The following is a 21,304-nucleotide window of genomic DNA, read 5'->3' as shown; positions in this document are numbered from 1 at the left end:
AACGGCAATCACGGCAACCAGCGACGGCGGTGAGCTTCAGTTACAGCGGCCAATGTTGATTATGCAGCAGATCCAGCAGTAAGAGTTGCGGGTTGCGGCTATAACAAGTCCGGCAACCAACTTGCAGTGGCGATTTTGCTAGCTTACCTGTAGTGACAGTGAAGGTATATTTCATGCCCACTATTCTCTACCCATTTCCCAATTGAGTGTCAAGCTCGAAATTGGTAGTTCCCAATTGAGTGTCAAGCTCGAAATTGGTGGTTCCCCAAAGCTTTGCATTTTTTTTTTGAATTTTATACCTTTAGGCTCGGGCCTGAAAGTGGGGGTGGTTCCCAAAAGTTGAAATTATATTTTTAATTTTTAATTTATTTATGACATCACAAGTCAAACCGTTCAAGCCAGATGATTAAACCGCTTAACCAAAAACCGGTCCCCTGACAGATTCCGTTTCTAGTTCGTTTTTTAAAACCTTACCATGAAATATTGAAATCGGCGACAAAGTTGAGAACTAATCTGGTTTTCTGTTGTTGATTTAAAGCTTGGTAGATCTAAAAACTTTTTAATTCCCGTCACATTTTAATACAAGCCGGGCTTATCCATTTCCATGGCAGCTTCATCTATTGCAAATTTGTCATGGCTTTTTGCTTATGCTCTTAGGCTGCATTTGGCTTTCCTTATTTTAGGGATTTACCTCTTCTCATCTCGCCCACCAATCCACACATCCAACAAAAACGAAAATAACAGGCTCATATTCCATCCCCACGACAAAAATCACTAAACCTCCTTCAGGTTAGGCCTCCCAACATTCAAGATAGAAGTAAACTAAAGGACAAAATGCAGTCATTAATTGCCTCAAAATTACTTGTTCTCAAATAGACGTCTCCAAACATGAAAATTGATAGTCCCAACTACAAAATAAACAAATTCTAACAGAAGAAATAAACAAATGTTCATGCAGCAAAGTCCTTCGATAAATATTTCTGCCTCCAACGCCTTAAGTATCTCTACCAAAAGAAAGAAAAAAGACATGACAGTTTTCAACTGTTGCAATCAGATAAACAACCTCGTACGATGTTGTAATGCAGCTCTCGCAATGATCTCAGCGCTCAGAGCCACCACGAGGTGGCCTGGATAATGACCATGAGGAGGTAGACCTTGAACCAGCCCCAGAATATGACGTTCTACGATCATCACCGCCACGCCACCTTTCATATTGCGGTGGGCGTTCATCCTGTTTGCCCCATCTATCAGATTCTGGAGGAGGCGCTGTGGTTCCTTGTAGCCGAAACTTGGGGACATATTTTCCAGGGGTTGGAGCACCAGCTGCAGCTGCAGCGGCTGGTACCGGCTCCGATGAACGGGCCAAAACAGCTGGCTCAGGACGCGCTGGTGGTTCATTTGCTTTAGCAAATCGGGCCTCCCTTGCGAGCCTATCCCTCTCTTCAATTTCCCTTTCTCTTTGCCTCTGTTTTTCAGCTATCTCATCCAATTTGGCCTTCCGCTCAGCCTCTTCCTTCTTTCGTCTCTCAGCCTCTGCAAATCAAAGAACCAAGTGTCAAGAATGCATTAAATAGAGAGAGAGAGGTTCAAGCAGTTACACACGCACACACCCACAGATATACAACACATGGGAGAACATCTAGTTAGGAACCAAGAAAGAACTTAATGAGCTTCCCTGAACAACAAAAATCTAACTTCTAACATATTGCAATCTAGTTAAGAACCAAGAAAGAGCTTGTCTTGCTGCCTCTATTCAATGGGTAAATTTCAACCTAAGAGCAAATTGTCATGTATAGCAAGTTCCAGATTAAAGTCATTTACTTTGTTGGAAAAAGTACAAACACAAGTAATACCATGGGGATAAAGCCAAATTGATGCAAAAAACAAAAAACTATGGCAATTCAATTAGGCCAAGTCAACCCAAGTCTAATTCAAGCACTATTTTTTTGGGGTAATATCAAGATCTGTGTTCCAAGGGCTGAACATGCCTCCCCCGCTAGTTTCACCAAAAAAATCCTTTTTTTGCCTCAAATCCCAATTTTTAATATTCTTTTAAAAATAAAAATAAAAACTGATATAAAATATAATATAAACATAAATCAATATATATGCATATATTGTATGTGAAATATAATCATACATTATTTTATTGATGCAATACATGTCATACCTATATTACATACATACATAGTATATTTCTATATATAAATATGCTTATGTGGTACAGTCTAACCCATCCAACCCAGACAGTCAAATTGGTGACCATACCTGGAGGAAAAAACAATCCAGTCTCCATGTAGGATATTTTAACATCGTTGCAAGTTGGTGGAAATTAAATTAAAAATAAATAAATATTTCTTATATTTATTAGAAAAATCAATATTATTAAATGTGCTCAACTTTTATTATTTTCAATTTTTAAATAGTTTATAAATTATAATATTTATTGGTAATCACAATTAATAATGGCTATAGGATTATACAAATAATTATTTTTTGTTAATGTTAGTAATTATTACATTACTAAAATAATTATTAGTAAATATTAAATTATTTTTGCACAATTAATAACCAAGTCATATTTGTCAGTTATCATGGTGGTTTTAATCTTTTATGACAAATAATCTTAGGTGGTGGCTCTCACCACTAGTAAAAGGGCATATTGTTGTAATGTATGAACCCACAATTAGATATCATGTTCATTTTTAAAACGGGTCAGAGCTGACCCGTTTTCAAAATCTTCTTCGCCCAATGAGTAAAATGGGTTCGACGATGGCCAGTTTTTTTTTTCAATTTGCGATCACTTGTACAACTATTTTATATGTGTTTTAATTGTGAAAACAGTATTACCAACACAAACAAAGTTGAAGTTGGAACCTGCAATGGATTGAGATGTTGAGAGAGAAATAGAGAGACAAAGAGACAGATAGAGGAAAGAGAAAGAGACATAGAATTAGATGATTTATTGGGCTTGTGAGATAGATTAGGAGGTGCTTTTGTAGGAAGTTTTAGGTGGGATGAAAGTTCAGGAGATATTTTAGGAAGGAGATGGAACAAGTGATTGGGAATGTGTATGCATGTCTGAGAGAAAGAGCTTAGAAGGAGGGAGGAATGAGGGCTGCTGAAAGGGCAACATGAGAGAGATAGGAAAGGTACGAGGAGAGAGGGACAATGTAGGAGAAGCCTCAGATGGCGAAGGAGGAAAGGAGAGGCCTGCTGACACGGCCTGTTTTGTTTTAATATATAAAGATTAACTTACATGGTTAATATTTGTTAGAAAAACTACAAATCCAAGTTATACGGCAAGGTTGACTAGAGGCCAGATAACAGCAATCAAGTTATACAAAGGGGGTTAAGGGAGGGGATGGGCTACCCCCTTTGTGGAGTCCCATGAAGCAAAAAAAAATGTTATACAGAGGGGAAAACACAATTTTGGTGCGAGTATGAAGTACCTAAAATAAAAAAATAACTTTCCAAGATATATTTGGGTTTGAGCCACAAGAAGTGTAAAATGGACTAGGAAAAGAAAATTTTGCCACAAATATACATAAAGGATCAATAACCATCATCTAGGGCTGTGCATGTCAGGTAACTGATTTGAAGAATTTATACTATAGCAGACCTGGGATTCCAGGACAGGCCCATTCAAATTTTTAACATAAACCAGGTATTGCATCCCTACCGTCATCTAATTATTTGTCCCACGTGAAGATAATGGGAGACATAAACCAGGTATAAGTAAGAAAATATATGCAGAATTTGGGAAGGTGGGGGAAAACTCTAGAATTCATTAGAAAGCTAAAAATAACAAGGCAGAGGGTTAAATGTCCTGTGATCATGATATCTTTTATGTAGAACTTACTAGGTTAGCCCAATCAGATGGTGATCTGCTCTAAACATATGTATGGAAAATCATGAGGAGCCACACGCAAATCGCAGGGCCCCCAAGTGGGAAATTCACTTAATTCTGCGGAACTCGGCCAAAAATGTAGTGGGTATAAAAGGATATCTCTAATTAACATCTGAGATTTGGATAAAGAAGCTATACCTTCACGTTTTCGAATTTCCTCTTCTTCACGCAACTTATTCAGCCTCTCTTCCTCCAACTTCAGGAAATGTAATAACTTTCTCTTAGTCTCCCTTTCTTGTTTTCTGGCCTGAAGAAGTTTCTTGATTTTTTCCTCTCTCTCCTGCCTCAATCTTTTAAACTCAGCTTCTCGGCGGCTGACAATTCTATCCTGGAATATCTTCTGCAATAAATGAAAACCAAATTGAAATACCAATAATTAATATCTGAAATATTAAAGAATTGCCCTAAGTAGTTTCTTAACCAGTCTGTTAGGCACATTGTGGCAAGTTAAAATTTAAAAACAAACAAAATATAGAACTATGAAGAATTTTCCCCTTTAGAGTACACAAACACTTGATTCTTCTTTTACCAACATTAACTGAGGCAGTTTCAAGCACTTATAATTTTTTTGGTAAGTGTTTCAAACACTTATGTGGAAACAAGAGCTCATAAAAAACTAGGATTAAATCTCAGTGGACATCCAGGTGAGTTATAACATAATGATGAACTAACCTTCATGTCCAACATACGTGCAAGCCTATTCTTTTCTTGAACATCTCCAGCATGGCGCTGCCTACTGAGTTCAATCTCTTGCTGCAGGGTAGTATGAAACATTAATTAGTATGGATAAGATTTGCAAACAGCAACAATGGGCAGCACAATGATTTAACTCCTGTGACATCAGTTACTACTAGCCAAGGGAACTGTAAAAAAGTAAGATCAGATGATGAATGATGATGCAGGAGCAAAAGTATCAAATTTGGAATTTTCTGAAATTTTATGTACTTCTATGACTTTGGACAGTAGAGGTATTTTCAGTTTCTTGTTAGGAAATTAAACTGTGAACTGTTGCCCAGATCAATGGTTCTCAGACCCAATGGGTTTTCTCAAAAAAGCAGTTCAAGGCTAACAAAACTGATGATCTGGCCAGTTTTTGGGCTGGACAATTTGACTATCCAAGTCAACGGCAACATTAAGACCTTGTTTATAGGGTATACCTTTCAATTTCTCAGTTTATTAGCATTAGCAGAAAGCAAGTCATTGTGTTATTTGATACAAATACAAGGAGTGGCATTTTTGTAATTATGATGCACAGTACTCTAGGCCACACGTCACTCTGTAAATAGATGCATTCTCTTCCTTTAGAAGCAAATAAAGAGCTCTTTTGCAAGTTTGTTGTAGGACTAATTCCTACAAAGCCTAGGGTGATTCTAGTAGGATCCTAGGAGTGATTCCTTGTGATCTCTCTCTTTTCTCTTTCTCCTCTCTCTACTACTCTCTTTCTAGCTACTGTATGTTTGTTCTAGCCCTGACTGCATCGAATCAGGTTATGAAACACATAATGGAATGAAACAAAAATATCTGATAAAGAAGGAAAATTTACCAAAGTATAGGATCAAAAGAAAGCACCTTTTATCTTTTGCATGCAAAAATGTCTCTTTGTTATGAAAAATAGAAGATCCATTTGTCTTTGACAGAATTTTCTAGTATGTGCAGATATTTTGCCTTTTGATGAACAGAAAGTTTTATTAAGAAAAATTAATAGTGCAAACATGAGAATCCGGAAGTTTTGATTTGATTTTGCTTCATTTTTTACCTTGTTTTGTTTGTTAATGTTGTTAAAATCGTACAATATGAGATTCAAATTGTACGATTAGTATTTTGAATAATCCATAAAGCGATATGAATCATACATATAAATCGATTTTTTTTTTGCAAAAATCATATGATTTATGCACGAATCGTAGATTTGAATCGCAACGCGCAATTTATATGTAATTCATATGATTGTTTAAATTGATTTTAAAAATGAAAAGACTGTCATAGACCTCATTTTTTAATCCCATTATATGGAGGATTGGGTGGGAAGAAAAACCCTCCTCCAAGACTGTTGTTGTGATGCGTGAAAGCTCCATACTACATAGCTAAGTCCTTTCCATTGCTGCTAGTCTGTTCAAGGTAAGTATTCTTCTTCTCCTTCTTAAAGCCACTATTACCGGAAACCCTCTTCTTTTTCATCAAGGCCCCATTCGCTTTTTGGTAAATTACTTACCCAGGTAAGTGCAGTTACCTGGGTAAGTTTTTCCTAGGAAACACTTACCCGGGTAAGTGCATTTACCCATGTTCTTCTATTTCCCATTCAAGTGTTGGTAGCTTTCCCCCTAGGTGAGAAAGTTATTTACCCACCTAAGAGACGGGTATCACCTAGGGGCAACTTTCCCCAGGGTTTCAAGTAATAGAGCTCCACCCTACTATTTTCCACTCTTCTTTAGATTCCAAAAACAGAGTCCCTGCCCTGCATTTTCCCTTCTTTCTTTACTTTTCTCAAAAACATTCTTATTTTTTGATGTAAAATACCATTTTTTTCCATTGTTTCTAACACAAAAAAAAAACGGGGCTCCATCCAGCTATTTGCACCCTCTTCTTTTGATGCAAGCGGAGGTTTTTAACCAATTTTTTCTATCATTTTCAACACAAAAAACAAGGCACCACCCTACTATTCCCCCCCCCCTCTTATTTAATGTAAAACAATGTCTCTTTCCCATATTTTCCAGTTTTTTAAAAGCGCAAGGCACAAAAAAGGCGCAAGGCGAGGCACGCGCCTTTTTGAAGCAAGGCGCAAAAATGCTAAAAAATCAAAAAAAAATGTCAGCAAATTAAAAAAAAGCCAAAATATAAAAAAAATATTAAACATAACATTACTAAAAAATATAAAGTAAAATTTTAAAATAATGTTTTAAAAAACCTATTATCTAAAATTAAAATACATAAACATAAGATGTAAAGCATATTCAAATGAGAATTTAAAAATAAATTCAAACATATAAAACATTTTAAAGCATGTACTCTAATCTCTTTTTTCACACAATTGCAGTACTTCACATAGCTAATGTAATGTAAAACATATTACATTCCTGATTCTACGAGCCGCCTTTGTGCCACGACCCTCGAGGCAAGCCCAAACAAGTCAGGTCTGAGAACCCCCAATTTGGTAATGTTGTTCATTCATTCATCCTAATAAAATGGATTATTAAAACTATAAAATCATTATTTTTTTTGTGAAAACTAAGAATTTAAGACCTAACGTGGACTTGTTTGGGCTTGCCTTGAGGGGCGTGGCACAGTGGGTCTGGGGGCTCCGCCCCCGGCCCAGCTGTTATGTTCAAAAAAAAGCAAAAAAGAGCCAAATTTTCAAACGGCGCACACCTGGGCTGAGGCGCAAGGCGCATCATGCGCACGCCTAGGCGCACCAGGCGTGCACCTTTTGAAAGGGCTGTGCCTAGGACCTAGGCGAGGCGCATTATGCGCCTCGCCTGTGTGCCTAGGCACGCCTTTTAAATCACTGATATTTTCCTATTCTTTTTGTACAAAAACAGGGACTTTGAACTACAATTTTCACCCTCTTATTCTCTTGATGCAAAATAGGTGCTTCTCCCCATTTTTTCCAACATTTTTACACAAAAACAGGGGTTATGCCCTATATTTTTTTCCTTGCTTTTGTATCCTTTTTCTATGAAAACAGAACACCTAATGTGTATTTAGCTTTTAGTGTTCAAAATTAAAATGTGTACATGAATCATGATATCTTAGTTTACAGTTTAGATTTAATTTCTTTAATCGTATATAATGTTTATATGTAGCAATAGTAACTAGAGAACATTATGGTTTTTTTCTTTAAAAGTCATAGGAGTAATTGAATTATGATTTATGACTATTGCTCTGGTATGAAAGTAGTGCAATTGTCACTAATATTACCTACTTATGTACTCTGTTAGCTGAAAGTTAGAACAAAAAATCATCTGTCTTCTATATTTTGAGATATTTAAGTATTCTTATAGGTTTTTGAAAACTTTCAGAAAATTCAGGAAAAAAAATCTTTTTGATGAATAAAAATCAGAAAAAAAAATCTTTTTTCGATGAATAAAAATCAGAAAAAAAAAATCTTATGATTTACGATCCGATTCTTGATACAATTCAGTTCAAAATATTTACAGATAACAATTTTCAAAACATTTACAGGTTAAGTAAAATAAAACTTGAAGCAAATCAAAGTAAAATTATAATCAAAATCTGACCAGAATCATTCTTATAATTTGCACTTCCATGTGTTACAGTAGTGCAAGACATCACACTACAAAAAAATAAAAATGCAGCCTTGTTCTCAAAAATAAAAGGTCTATTCCAGTGGGTTGGAAGTGTTTCTTTATGTTCTTGAGAGTTGAGGCTTTCCTATTGTTCAATTTCATTTTAAAGAATTAGCTTTTCAGACAGTGAAGTGCAACCTGCCAAACTAGTGAAGCACAGAATTTTTTACCTGTTTTTCTATTAACTAGAATAAAGTATGAAAAAAAAACAAGGAAAAATTAAAAACATACCCGCAGTTCACGTTCATGGAGGATCTTTTCTTCCACCTGTCGTTGCTGAAATGCAGCCTCAATCAATGGTGCCTCCTCCTCTCTTTTCGCCCTTTCCATATAATCCATTGTTTTAGCAAGTTTCTGTAATTTCTTCTCCATTTCTTGCCTCTCCCTGAGTTGCTCACTCAAAGCTAATTCAATCAAGGTTTGCTTGGTCACTTTATCCTGCAAAAAGACAGATCCTCAAAAAATCTCCTCAGAGACGAGCTAAAACACAGAAAGAAGAGAAGAAAGGAGGGAATACACAATAATGTTTATTCATAGTGGAAATAAGATAAAACACCAAGTATAAACTTACCCCTTCTATGACTGGTTTCTTTCCCTTCTTTTTGCTTCGTTTCTCAGCCTCTTGAAGCAAAGCTTGTGCTTCTTCAAGCTCTCTCTCTTCTATTTCCCTACGGATACGTTGTTCCTCTCTTCTGGAATACTCAGTGGCAAGTCTCTTTTGTTCAGCTTCCTCGGTTATCTTCTGTAGTTTCAGTCTTTTTGACTCTTCCTCGCGTTCCTTAAGAACAAGCAGAATGAGAAATAAATTCCAGGATAAACAATTAACTAATTTTTGGGAATATGATATTGAGATGAATCCAATGAAATGCACAATAAAAAATAATTACCATTTCCAACATTTGCCGTTCTTGTTCCTCCTTGCGTTTCTCAATTATTGATTTCCGAGCAAGAAGCCTCTTATGTTCCTTATCCACAATTTCAGCTAAACCAGGCAAGGTCTCTCCTAGTTTTGAAACCTTTACTGGAGGATAAATCATGGTCCTTGCTTTATTCAATGATTCAGCAAGGACAGTAAGGTGATCACGGAGCCAGTCTGATTCAAGATCCTGACAAAGAGAATTCAATTTGTAAATGAACCTCTAAATCCAAAATAAATAATGGTATAATTTGTATTTTCCTTATTTTATCACCCTACCACATAAAGCTTGAAGCCTTACATATTCTGATGAGGATTAATGGAAAAATATACCGAATCAAAAGCATGAGTTAAAATGGATGAAAGGTTCCAATTATGAACCTGAATTTGATCATATAATGGGTAGAACTTTTAGATCAGGATTCAACCACTTTATAATCAGGATTTAAGATTAAATTCAAAGATTACAAAAAATGAATACTAAGTCTGTCCGCTTTGGTTGTTTCTCCACTTCAACAAGATAGTCGAGAATAGACCGGATGGTTGAAATTAAGCACCAAGGATGATAACAATAACATTGACAAGAATGATGGTAATTTTTCCTTAATAAACGATGACGACACTTGACTTTACACTTGGAATCATTTTCATGGATTCTGAAATGGAACATCTGTTTCTGCTACCTGCTCAAATGCAGGTACAGGAAAGTGTACATATGCTGAAATTTTATGTATTCTTAAAAAATTATGTGTTCTACAGAATTTCATATACCACTGTAAATTTTTGTAATTTATTTATTACTTCAGCTTAGAGACCAACTAAAACTCTAAAATCAGAAACTTTGTGGGCATGTGTACTTACCATATTACCAAATATAACTGCTTCCTTCATATGATCAACTTTCATTGCTACGAAATTATATTTAACAGCATCAACACAAATTTTTTCCACAACAGAGAAATCAAAAAATGGGATCATCCTGGATAGAACATCAATTTTCATTGTCCAATACACCTGGGAAACCTGAAAAGCAGAAAGCAGCACATCAACAATCACATCAAGGATAAGAAGAAAACTATGAATATCTTTTTCAATAACAAAACAATAAATAATTAAAACTTCATAAATATGCACCTGCTGAAGCAATCTCAATGTTGCAAGCTTTTCCAGTGCTGGAATATACTGTGACAGTTGCACTTCAGGAACAGAAGAAGCATAAGCAAGCTTGCCACCAAGCTTGGAGATCTTAGTTAACAATGGTTGGATTTTTGAAGCAAGATCCAAGGGGAGAAATTCGTGTTCTAGGAGATGGTAAAGATCTTTTACTTCCTGAGACACACATGTCATTACGCCTTTGGAAACCTGTAAATAAGACACAGATTAACCAATGTTGAGAAGGATAATAAATCTCATCCAATACACCACCAATATAAGATAATTTGTGAAATTCATTCAATCTTGTACAATGGTTATAGATAGAAGATAAATTATGATGATTTAGTGTCAGATTAGTTAAAAAAAAATTGTGAATCAAAGGGGATACTATGATACCCAGACACTTGTACAAGGTGAAGGTGCCATATTGAGTTGACTTGGATACTTCAATTCTTGGTGTAAATTTCACATTTGCTACAGTACAAGTCAATCCAGCTGCAACCTTTCCATACATGGGTAATATGAAGAGATAATCTCCTAGAACAATTGAAGGATGAAGGAATTGACCACCTTCTCTAATCTAATTGGCATTTCTTGTTCTGCTCTACAAGTTTTGTTTTGATCCATTTTCATCTCAGCCTTCTCACTCAAATGCCACAATGGGAAAAATGATGCGGCACAACAGATGATTATAGAAAGTGACAAATCAGGAGTTAACAAATATAAGTTTATGGCTTAAGTATATATATTCATGCATGTAGGTGTGTCATACGAGATTAATCATAATTAAACCAGGAGGGAGAGAAATATTAAGTGTTGCTAGTATACAAGAACTAGAAAAGTCCAATCTTACCAATTCTGAGAGCAGCGTAGACCGTGAAAGCTGAAAAAGAAATACTCCAACAGTGAGTGAAAATTCATCATAAATCAGACAGAGTTGAAAGGAATTCAACAGGAACAGATCACAGTACCACTTCCCTGCTCTCACGTTTTGGATCAAGATTGAATCCTATAAGGCTTGCCATTCTCAAATTACGCTCTTTCTCATTTTCAAGCTCCAAATGTGAAGCACCATGTGTAAGATCATAGGGGGTCACGGAAAGTGCAGCTAAAACAACAGATGATGCTATGAGTTGTAAATCCTTCTGGGTTAAATTCTTGTTATAACTTTTCTGGAGTGAAAAAAGCTTGAACCACGCGTATGCATGATAAAGATGGCTGTCTGAAACCCAAAATATCTCTGTTAACTTAGCATAATAAATGACCATCAGGGATGATTTGGGGATCTTCTTAACCATGCACATCAATCCATGAATATCCTCAACTGAACGAAATGCCTCCTGCACACATCATGAAAGCAATAACATTAAACAAAAGTTTCTTGGACTAGTAAAGAGTTCTATTCAAATATCTACATATCAGCATGTTTCAAGACTGAGATAGGGAGGAAGATGATAGGAACCTGCCAGAGTTCGAGTTCAGTTGCAATCTTCAGCTGTTCAAACCTTGTATCAAGATAGAGTTGCAAGCTTTCTGGAGAAGACAGATCAGGTCGGTCTCTCTGGTCTCTATATTTGTTAAGATTCACAAGATGATTCCTAATAATTTCACATAGTCTACGAAACTCAGTTGTCCTTTTGTACTGTTTACAAAACTGGAAAGCCCGATGTGCAGTCATCTAGAGAAAAGAAATTCTGGAGTCATACTTTTGCCTTCTATCATAAATACTTAAAATTACAGTTCAATCTGCTAGATATAACATATTTCCATATGCCACATCAGGAAATGCATTCATTCTGACATAGGTGAGTTCAATCTGCTAGATATGACTTAAGATGTGTTTATAAGTATTTTTCAAATGTTTCCGATCCATGCCACTGAAGGTGAGAAGCAAATAATCAATACTCATAATGTACAAAATAATGCAATTCAGAAATAGTGGATGTAGAACAGACATGGAATGAGGATGGAAATGGGCAGGACGAAGCATTTGAAGTAGAAAATTAAGATTGTCTTGGTTGGGGGCTCTCTTTTGCTAGAATTACAAAAATGCATGCATGTTATTAGTTTTCTTGTGTTTCCAGAATTGGAAGAACAAAACCATGGGGTCCCCAGAGTTGCTACTAGTTACACAAATAAATAAACCATGAGTAAAAAGAGCAAGTAACTTACTGCATAAAGTGCTTCCAGCTTTGAGTTGTTACGCAAAATTTCAAGGACTGTTCTATAGGTTTCCCACAAAAATTTGAACCATGGAGTTACAAGCTCACGATCGGACCTGTCCTTTCCTTTCTCCCCACTCACATAACTTAGCATTAAGTCTTCTGGCCTTTTATCTGCTTCCAGGTCATCAACATCCAAAGCTTCTTCTAAGGCCTGTGCCTGACTACGAGCTTGCTCAGCTCTTTCAGTTGACAGGTGCATAAAATGCTTGATCACCTCCTCCAATGAACTAACATTCACTTGCTGGCATACAATACGATACTGAATCAGACCATCCTTGGCAAACCTGCCTCTTCGCATGTCCACACAGAGCTCTACATACTTAAACATTATCCGCTCCAGTGTCTTTTGCCATGCTCGATACCTCTTTGAGGTTATCAGATCATGAAGAGCTTGCAAGGCTGCTTGCTTCTGTCCAACATTGATCAACTCTGCACCATACACCATGAAAAAAGTGAATAACAATTCTGAAATATGGTAATGTCAGAATAGTATTCTTCACACCAGTTATTGACCAGAGGACTGACACCATGAAATAGAAGCTCGTATCAAAGAAGACTTCACACAAAATAATTTTCCCAAAATTGATGCCAGCCCCACACACAAGTATGAAAATAGCATTCCTTTTGGATGGTATCCAAGTGAGACCTTTAGTAAAATTCATGTACGATGATTATGCTTTAGTAAAATTCATGTACGATGATTATGCTTCTACAAACACCATCACCTCTAAATATTACCACAGAACAATCAACTAGAGTATGTGGAGCAGGAGACTGAGTGGACGTCTTTTTCCCGCGTCTAAGCAGTTAAATGTTTTCCATTTAAGGCAGCAAAAAAAATGATGAGAACAGAAAATTGAATAAAAACAAGAAAACCTAAGCAAGTAGAGAAGGCATTAACACGAAAACGCAATTAAATTTTGCAGATGGGGTAATAAAATAACTAACCTTCAGCACGCTTCAGCGCATTCTCTGGCTTCGCAAAAGTCGCCATGGCTATCAATCAACAACTTTCCCTGCCCAATACCAAGCAGGCCCTAATATTCTGAATGACGAAAACAAACTACAGTTACTTCCAAATCCACAAGAAACACGTAACTGCTCCAAAGGCTTCTCCTTTTCAATTATACAGAAAAAAAAAAAAAAAAACACTAAGATTCATGTAAAAATGATCACGATATATACAAAATCGAGAAAACCAAAAAAAAATTAATGTCATAGTAAGAAACGAAAGAAGAAAATAATTAACGATTTGCACATTAAAATAGCATTCTTTGATTAATCCAATCACTTCTAGGGCACCAAATTCCAACAAGAAATACATAAACTCAAACCAAATACAAAAACGAGTACGTATCGACAAAAGTACCGATAATGTTGCAGTTACACCTAAAACACGGATTAGAAGTATTAACCTAAGTACATCAACTCGAGCATTCGTCGAACGTCAAAAAATAAGTCATAGATCAAAAGCAAACTTTCATATCCAAAAAGCGGAGAAAATTGAAATAGAAATAAAGATCGAGGACAGCTGGATGGTGAGGGGAGATGAGAAAAAAAATCAAGGAAGAAAAAAAAGGGAAAAAATCCGAACTTACAGAATACGGAGATCCACAAGAGTCGCCGTTCTCCGTCGTTAGACGGAGAAGTTTGAGGATTGTCGCTAGTCGCCCTTCGCCGGTGGTTCTGCCACCACAGTAGCCGTTCTGAGAGTTTTGTTTGGGATGCGCTTCTCGCTTGAAGCAACGACGATGGAAAGAGAGGGTTTGCGAGTTTAGAGTCCCAAATTTAGGGTTGGATCTCAACACTATGAGGGCAATCGTAGGAATTCACATCTGCGCCCCACTCAGGGCGCCCCACTAACGCCCCACATGCACATCTCGGCGTGCATTGGGAATATCTTTGGGAGATGTGCATACGCGGCGTTAGTGGGGCGCCCTCTCTGGGCCGCAGATATGATTTCAAATCGTAAGTGTAACGTCTATTATTAGCCGTCCGATTGGTGTCAGATAATAGAAAGTCGGTGTGAATATTTGATCGAGCTTTCCTCCCACAGTGACGGGATCTGCTCCTCACAAATGGGCGCATCACAAGAACATCCACCATGCATTGAGAACATCTCCAGTAAATATTCACTAATAAATACGGGAGATGTTCCATGGTAGCATGTGCGTGTGAGGCGCCACGGTAAAATCTGAAAGAATTAATAATTTTATTTACCATTAATTAATATTAAATTAGTAATCAAAATTGTTGTTAATTAATTAAAAGTATTCAGAATTATTATTAATATCTAAAATTTTAATAATTGTATTTTTATTTAATGTTGATTTATAAAAAATAATTATTGTTCATTTAATATAAACAAATATTTTTTAATAAATTTAGTTTTATTTATAATTTATAGTAATGTTAATAATAATTATTATTATTATTATTATTTATTTTAAATGAAATTTTGATTAACTTTAAATAAATAAAATTATAAAAGTAAACATTTTTATTAATTTCACTACTAATTAACAATTATATAGGAATGACAATGGGGTGGGTTCAAGGCGGGGCACCCCATCCCTATCCCTGCCCTTTAGTCAATACACTCTACCCCATCCTTGTCTTGTCCCTAATGTCACGTGAATTCAGGGCAAAGCAACCACTCTTCAATGTCGGTCGAGTTCAAGGGCAATGCACCCCACTCCTTATAAGGATGAGGAATCCTTGAATTTACTTGCCCCGTCCCCAGTATTGGGCGAGTTCAAGTAAAGGTGTAAATTGGTCGACACTTTGTGTGGGTTGTGCCATGTTGGCCCACAAGGCGTCCCGAGCTATGCCTTTGGGCTAGTCCATGGGCCGAGCCTTGGACCAAACCAAGCCATGGATCAGGTCAAGCTATGAGAGGTTCATTAAAAAATTTTGAAAAATATGTTTAAATTTTTATTTCATATGATTTTTTATGTATACAATTGTTTATATATACAATTAGACCTATTCGTGGACCGGGTTGCCCGACGGTTCGGCTCGGCTTGACCCATTATTTTTCAGGCTCAGACAAAAATTCAGACTCGTAGGCTCGAGCTTGAGTTTTCTCAAATAAGCCCAGCCCGATACTATTACATATATAAAAAAGTACTTATGTTATAAATAATATATATACATATATATATATGCTTCTTAAATTATTAATAAATATCAATTTACTATTATGAAATATAAGTTCGTTTATTGATTTATTAAATTATTACTAAATTAATATAATATTAATTTATAAAAGTATACTGAAAATAAGACATTTTGTGTACAAATCGGGCTTGGGCTCAATTGGGCTTTATATAAGGGCTAGGCTCAAGCTCAATATCTAGGCCAGATGGTCGAGTTGTGTTTGGGCTCGAGCTTGCACATTTTCTGTTGATAAAGAGGCCCGTCTTAATTATAAAACTATGATTTTTTTTACAAATTAAAATTATCATTTAATTATAGTCTAATATAAATAAAAATATATCATTTATATATATATAATTTGTTATTTAAATATTATATAATAATATTTATCATATATGCATGTAACTTCCAAGTTGAGCTTATTAGGGGTTGTTTAGCTTGGGCACTATCCGCCAAAGCCATCACTGAACTCTAGAAGTATCATACCCAATTAGACTTCCAATATGATTATCCCAGATAATGTGTCAAATGGTGCATATCTTAACTAGGCCTACATCAAAAGAAAATAGTTGCTTAAGCCTACAAATTTATAGAGCTAAACAGGTTATGCTAAGTTATAAACGATTTGTTACTTTTTATTATTAATTATTAAAAATTAAAAATTAAAATATTGTTAGTCATTAAAATATTGTATTTAATAAATTACTATATTTATTTAAAATACAATAATTTCTACAAATATATTATTTTTAGAAATATTGCTAATTTCTTGGCTAAAACTAATTAAATGTAATTTCCTGGTAATTAAATACAACTTTTTGGTAATTAAATGTAATTCTCTACTATTTATAGCTTAAATTATAATTACTATTAATTATAGTTTAAAAATAGTTATTTTTAATTATATTATTAATAATAATTAAAATACATCCTTTTTCATTATTATTTTGTATTTTTTTGCAATTAAATACAATTAATTTTATTTTTTGAAATATTTTTAGTATTTTAATTAAGTTATAAGTTTTTTAGAATTTTTGGTATTTTTCATTTATATTTGGTAATTTTTGCATATGAGTATTTTTTCAATAATTTTTAGTATTTTCAGCATTTATTTATGCATATTTGTCACTACAAAACTAATTTGCATTTGCCTTCATTAAAAATAAGTTAAATAACTAAATAAATTCCATAGTTAATAAAAAATACAGCTAATTTTCAATATTTTTCAATAATTTTGGCTTGGGTATTTTTTTAATAATTGTTGACATTTTTTAATAATAAAATACTATCAATTGTACTTTTTAATTATTTTCAACAAATACCCTTATTAATATAAAATATTGTTAATTTTCAATGTTTTTTAATTATGTTTAGGTTTTTCAAAATTTTGTAGTTTTTTAATTAATTATTGGTATTTTTTAATTATTATTCAATAATTTTTGCATATGAGTACTTTTTGCAATAAAATAATGTTAATAAAATAGGTCATGCATTTAAAATTTTCATTAATTTTTAGCATTTTTAATGAGTTCATTATGCACAATAAAGGTCTCAGCTCACGAGTAATCTAATAATATTATTAAAACTATCAATTAATATATTTATATTTAAATTTATTATTTCTATTAGCATTTATTAAGTTTTGATTTTAAGTGGAATTGAAATACATTTTTAATATTTACTAATTTTGGATTTTTTTAATTAATACTTTTTTTATTGTTTAATCTCAATGTATTTATATTATTATTCTCTATCTCTATTAAATGTTTTTTTTAATGTAATAATGTAATAATAATATGCATTAAAATAAGAGGCCTTGGAAAACCCAAAGGTCTTTCTCTCTATAATAGTGCACAGTTTTATTGATCTACAAAAATGATAATAATTAATTTTTTATATTTTAAAATATAAGAAAATAGGATTAATGCAAAAAAACTGAGAAATTAGATAAATAGCTTATCTCAACGAAAATACATGCTAACATGAGTGAGGTAGTGTGTTGTATGTATGTATAGATACACAGGGAGATGTTTCCAATGCACGGGGTAGTGTATTGTGGGTAGACATGGCAGAGTTATTGTGGGCCCTATGAGTCTCGTAAGCAACAGGCCAATACGGACAGGGATCAATTACTAATACAATGCTACAACATTGTCCCAACAGCCTAATGCAATTTAGGGTTGTTCATGAGTCGGTTTGATTCAATTACATAGTATTTTAGCAACCAAACAGAATAACTCAAGTTGACATATTAATCAAAAACCATTATAGTTGGGTACAAATTTTATGACATTTATTTTGATGCCAAATAATTATTTGAATATTTTAATCAAATATCAAAATACAAATCTCATGAAAAAGTGATAAAGAATTAAACAATGAAAAGGAATTGTACGCATTTGCCCAAATTATTTAATTGGGATAAAATCGTAGGCCTTACTATATTAAAAACAATAGTTATTTATTCAAATAATATTTTAAATTTTAAAATTTGAAAATATAACCCTAATAAAACTGATAAAAAATAAATTATTTTTATATTAATAAGTTAATCATTTTTAACTAATATTATATAATTTATTATTTATCAAATTCACTGTTTCAAACAGAAAAAAAAATGTTACAAATTACAAGAAGTTAAAAAATTATATATTTCATAAAATAATAAATGATGGATTGAATAAGTTCTAAATAGGTAAGAACAAAATCTGACCCAATTATTAATCAAGACAAAACCATGGAACCAAAACCATATAATTATGTTTAGTAAATTTTACTCCATCGGGTAAACGCAACCTGATGGTGCGCAATCCAGCCGATCCTAACTGTCAACGATCTTGCCTCTGATTGGAGCAACAGGGGGGCCTGAAATGAAGGTGGGGAATCTCCGGGGAGGAACCCGGCGAGATCACTCTGAAGCTCGGGTTAGTATTCTCTCAAAGGCAAGATAAAACCAAATGGCGCAAAGTTCACATACCTTCCTCGGGGGTAGAGAGCCTTTTTACAACCACCTCGCGCACTCACTCCGAGGCCTTTGTCAGGTCGGGTATGATTACTCCTGTGCTTCTACCAGTTCGGGTGTCATGTCATCACCTCTGCTGGGACAGAACCGCCACTGCTCCTTGTCGGAGCCATCTCTGTAACTGGAGATGGCGGTGGCAGGTGGCCGTTGGAATGCGGCTGTCAAGAGTCAGATCCCAAGTCAGTCAGGTGTGTGCCGCCCCTGGATACAGACTCCTTCGGTGTCAAGTACGGTTTGTTCAGTTCGGTGTTCCCGGGGCGAAGTGCTAGAGTGGTGTGCGAGGTTAAGTCTTGAGTTCGGATAGGAGTGTGACCCGAACTGCCGTGGGGCAGGCCAGTTCGGGTTGTTGCCCTTTGTGTTCGTAAGGCTCAGGGCCTAAGGGAGAGCTCGGGCTCCTTGTGGGGAGTTCGGACCACTGGTTCCTCCTCTCGGAGCTCACGCCTTGGCGAGCTGTTGTGCCGAACTGTTGCCTTTGCCACGTGTTGAGTGATTACGAGGTCGGGCCAAATCTTCATTCATCAATTGCCCCCCCACTCCTCGTGCTAAGGGTCTTGCCCTGGCGCGGGGAGTTCGCGAGGTGGCGGGTGGATTTGTCCCGTACTTTGGTTTGACTGATAGCGCGAGGTCCGTCATCATGACTTTTTGCCTCTCGAGCGCCCAAAAGATGGGAAACGCGTCGATCTGCCTACACATGCTAACGGACGTAACAGCGCGCGCCTTATTTCAAAATTCAAAAAGCGCGCCGCGGGGAGATGCAACAGTAGGTGTCTTTTCAAATTTAAAAACGTGCTGCTGCCGCCTTTAATGTGAGGAGACGTGCAGTCAGTTTCGAGAGACGTGTGGCCGGTCACGTCTTGGTCTCAGGAGACGTGCGGTTAGCGCGACTGCGGGTCGTCGGATTGGCTTTGATCTGAGCCGTTGATTCTTGGTTACTATGGGTATAAATAGTGGGGGGACCCCAGTTGCTTGTCACTTTTGCGCTTTGCTTCTTGAGCTTGCGTCCAAGTTTCAGCTCGCGTCCAAGCCTTTAGTTTGCCTTCAAGGTCTTCTGCTCGTGTTCAACCATTTTTTCGGATGAGTACTTTCCTGGGATCCATCTTCTCTCCCCGATGTCTAGCTCGGATAGCTCAGACGGTTCTTCAAGGGGGTTCGATGCAGGTTCTATGAACCGAGTTGCATCCCCTGATGGTCCTAGCGAACCGGAGCTAGAGCTCGAGGAAGAATTCGAACCCGTAGGCCGAGCCACCTCGGGTAGCTTGGCGTCCACCTCTCGTCGAGGTCGGACATTAGATAAGTTTGGTCCCTCGACCATGACACCAGAGGGGCTCCAATCCCTTATTACCTATTACAACTTGCCTGGGGAGTACGCCTATTTCATACTTTCGGGTAGCTTTCCTTGGGAACACGGTCCTGAAGAGATTGTGATATTCTGGGAGCAGCTCGTTGCGGGGCTGCGACTGCCTTTCCATCCCCTCCTTGTCGAGGTCACGAACCACTTTGGCGTTACCGTCGGCCAGTTTCACCCGAACTCCATTCGTAACTTAGTGGGGACAATCTCCCTATTTTGCGAACATGGCTTCCCTTTAGACTTGGAGATCTTCTCTTCCATCTTAATGCTTAAGAAGCAAGCGGGTCCCCTTCCCGGGCGTATTACCTGTCTCCCCGCCCGGGTTTTAAGCTTTTACACGAATTTCCCAACAAGGTCCTGGCGTGGAAGCGGGATTATTTTGGGGTGCAAAGTGTATTGGGGTGGCCGTTTCAAACCGGGTGGGGAATGGCCGCCCCTGACTCCGGTGTTACACTTGATAAAGAGACGGCGAAGGGCCTCCGGCAATGGGCACGGCTTGGGCTAAAATGTCATCTTTATCTGTCGGAGGCCAAGCTCATTGAGGCCGGTTTGAGTTCGGGTAGGTTCCTTACTCAGGTTTGTCTTTTGTTTTGCTTTGTTCTTTCGCTTTTTCCTGATGTCGAACTCATTTTGCAGGTGTGATGGACTTAGAGAGGACTCGCGGCGGGCACTTGTTTCACAGCATGAAGAGGAGGAAGCGGGTTGCAAAACAAATTCGCGCCGAGGTGCCCACAGACGCGGAGCCCGAAGTACCGGACTACCCGTCTTTGGATCCGCCTAGGGAACCCGATATGGCCCCTCCAGTCCACGAGGCGGCAGGGGCTCCTTATGCTGAAGCTACTTATACGGGGGTTCCCGCTTACTCTGAATCCGCTTACACGCGAGCTGGTCCCTCAGGCTCGGGGGCCCAAGGTGAGTTCAGAAGCATGTTATCACCGAACTACGCTTTGCAGAAGAGCAGGGAGGCTATCAATCTCGAGGAGGTCGCGGCATGGTCCGAGCTTCCATTGAACCAGGTAGCTTGTCGTGCTGCCACTCTTGCCATGGTGGTAAGTCAGATTTCTTGTCCGACTCTTCGCTTTTGTCCTTTTGTCGTTCCTTTGATCATTTTTGTTCTTCCCCTTTTGGTAGGTGAATTCTTCAATCCACGCCTTGGCGGCCCAGGTGGAAAGGAGAGGCCTTCTGTGCTGCCGAGGCGACTTCCCGAGCGGCTGAGGCAGCTGCTCGCGCTGCACAGGTCAGGTAGGCGAGGTCTCAGAGAGATG

The 21,304-nt window shown here is 36.9% G+C and overlaps 1 protein-coding gene across 2 annotated transcripts; it reads right to left on the bottom strand.

The window, feature by feature from the left end:
• Positions 1–823: 823 nt before the first annotated feature.
• Positions 824–14,294, bottom strand: EIF3A (eukaryotic translation initiation factor 3A). 2 transcript variants are annotated; one of them, XM_010261607.3, is made up of 14 exons: positions 14,109–14,294; positions 13,459–13,555; positions 12,458–12,939; positions 11,748–11,963; positions 11,257–11,625; positions 11,139–11,168; positions 10,265–10,492; positions 9,992–10,153; positions 9,102–9,320; positions 8,786–8,992; positions 8,446–8,652; positions 4,583–4,663; positions 4,049–4,250; positions 824–1,533 (listed from the first exon to the last, which is right to left on the bottom strand). In XM_010261607.3, exons 2-14 carry the CDS (start codon positions 13,502–13,504, stop codon positions 1,100–1,102), a joined length of 2,883 nt encoding a protein of 960 aa, XP_010259909.1. In that variant the 5' UTR covers positions 13,505–13,555; positions 14,109–14,294; the 3' UTR covers positions 824–1,099. The 2 variants fall into 2 exon arrangements, with proteins under 2 accessions (XP_010259909.1, XP_010259910.1); XM_010261608.3 differs by having other exon boundaries at positions 13,459–13,626; positions 14,109–14,273.
• Positions 14,295–21,304: the final 7,010 nt, after the last annotated feature.

Source organism: Nelumbo nucifera, chromosome 2 (genome assembly GCF_055504915.1).
Source record: "Nelumbo nucifera cultivar China Antique chromosome 2, China Antique-T2T, whole genome shotgun sequence".
Taxonomy (NCBI): Eukaryota; Viridiplantae; Streptophyta; class Magnoliopsida; order Proteales; family Nelumbonaceae; genus Nelumbo; species Nelumbo nucifera.
This window is presented reverse-complemented; position numbering and strand designations above follow the sequence as displayed.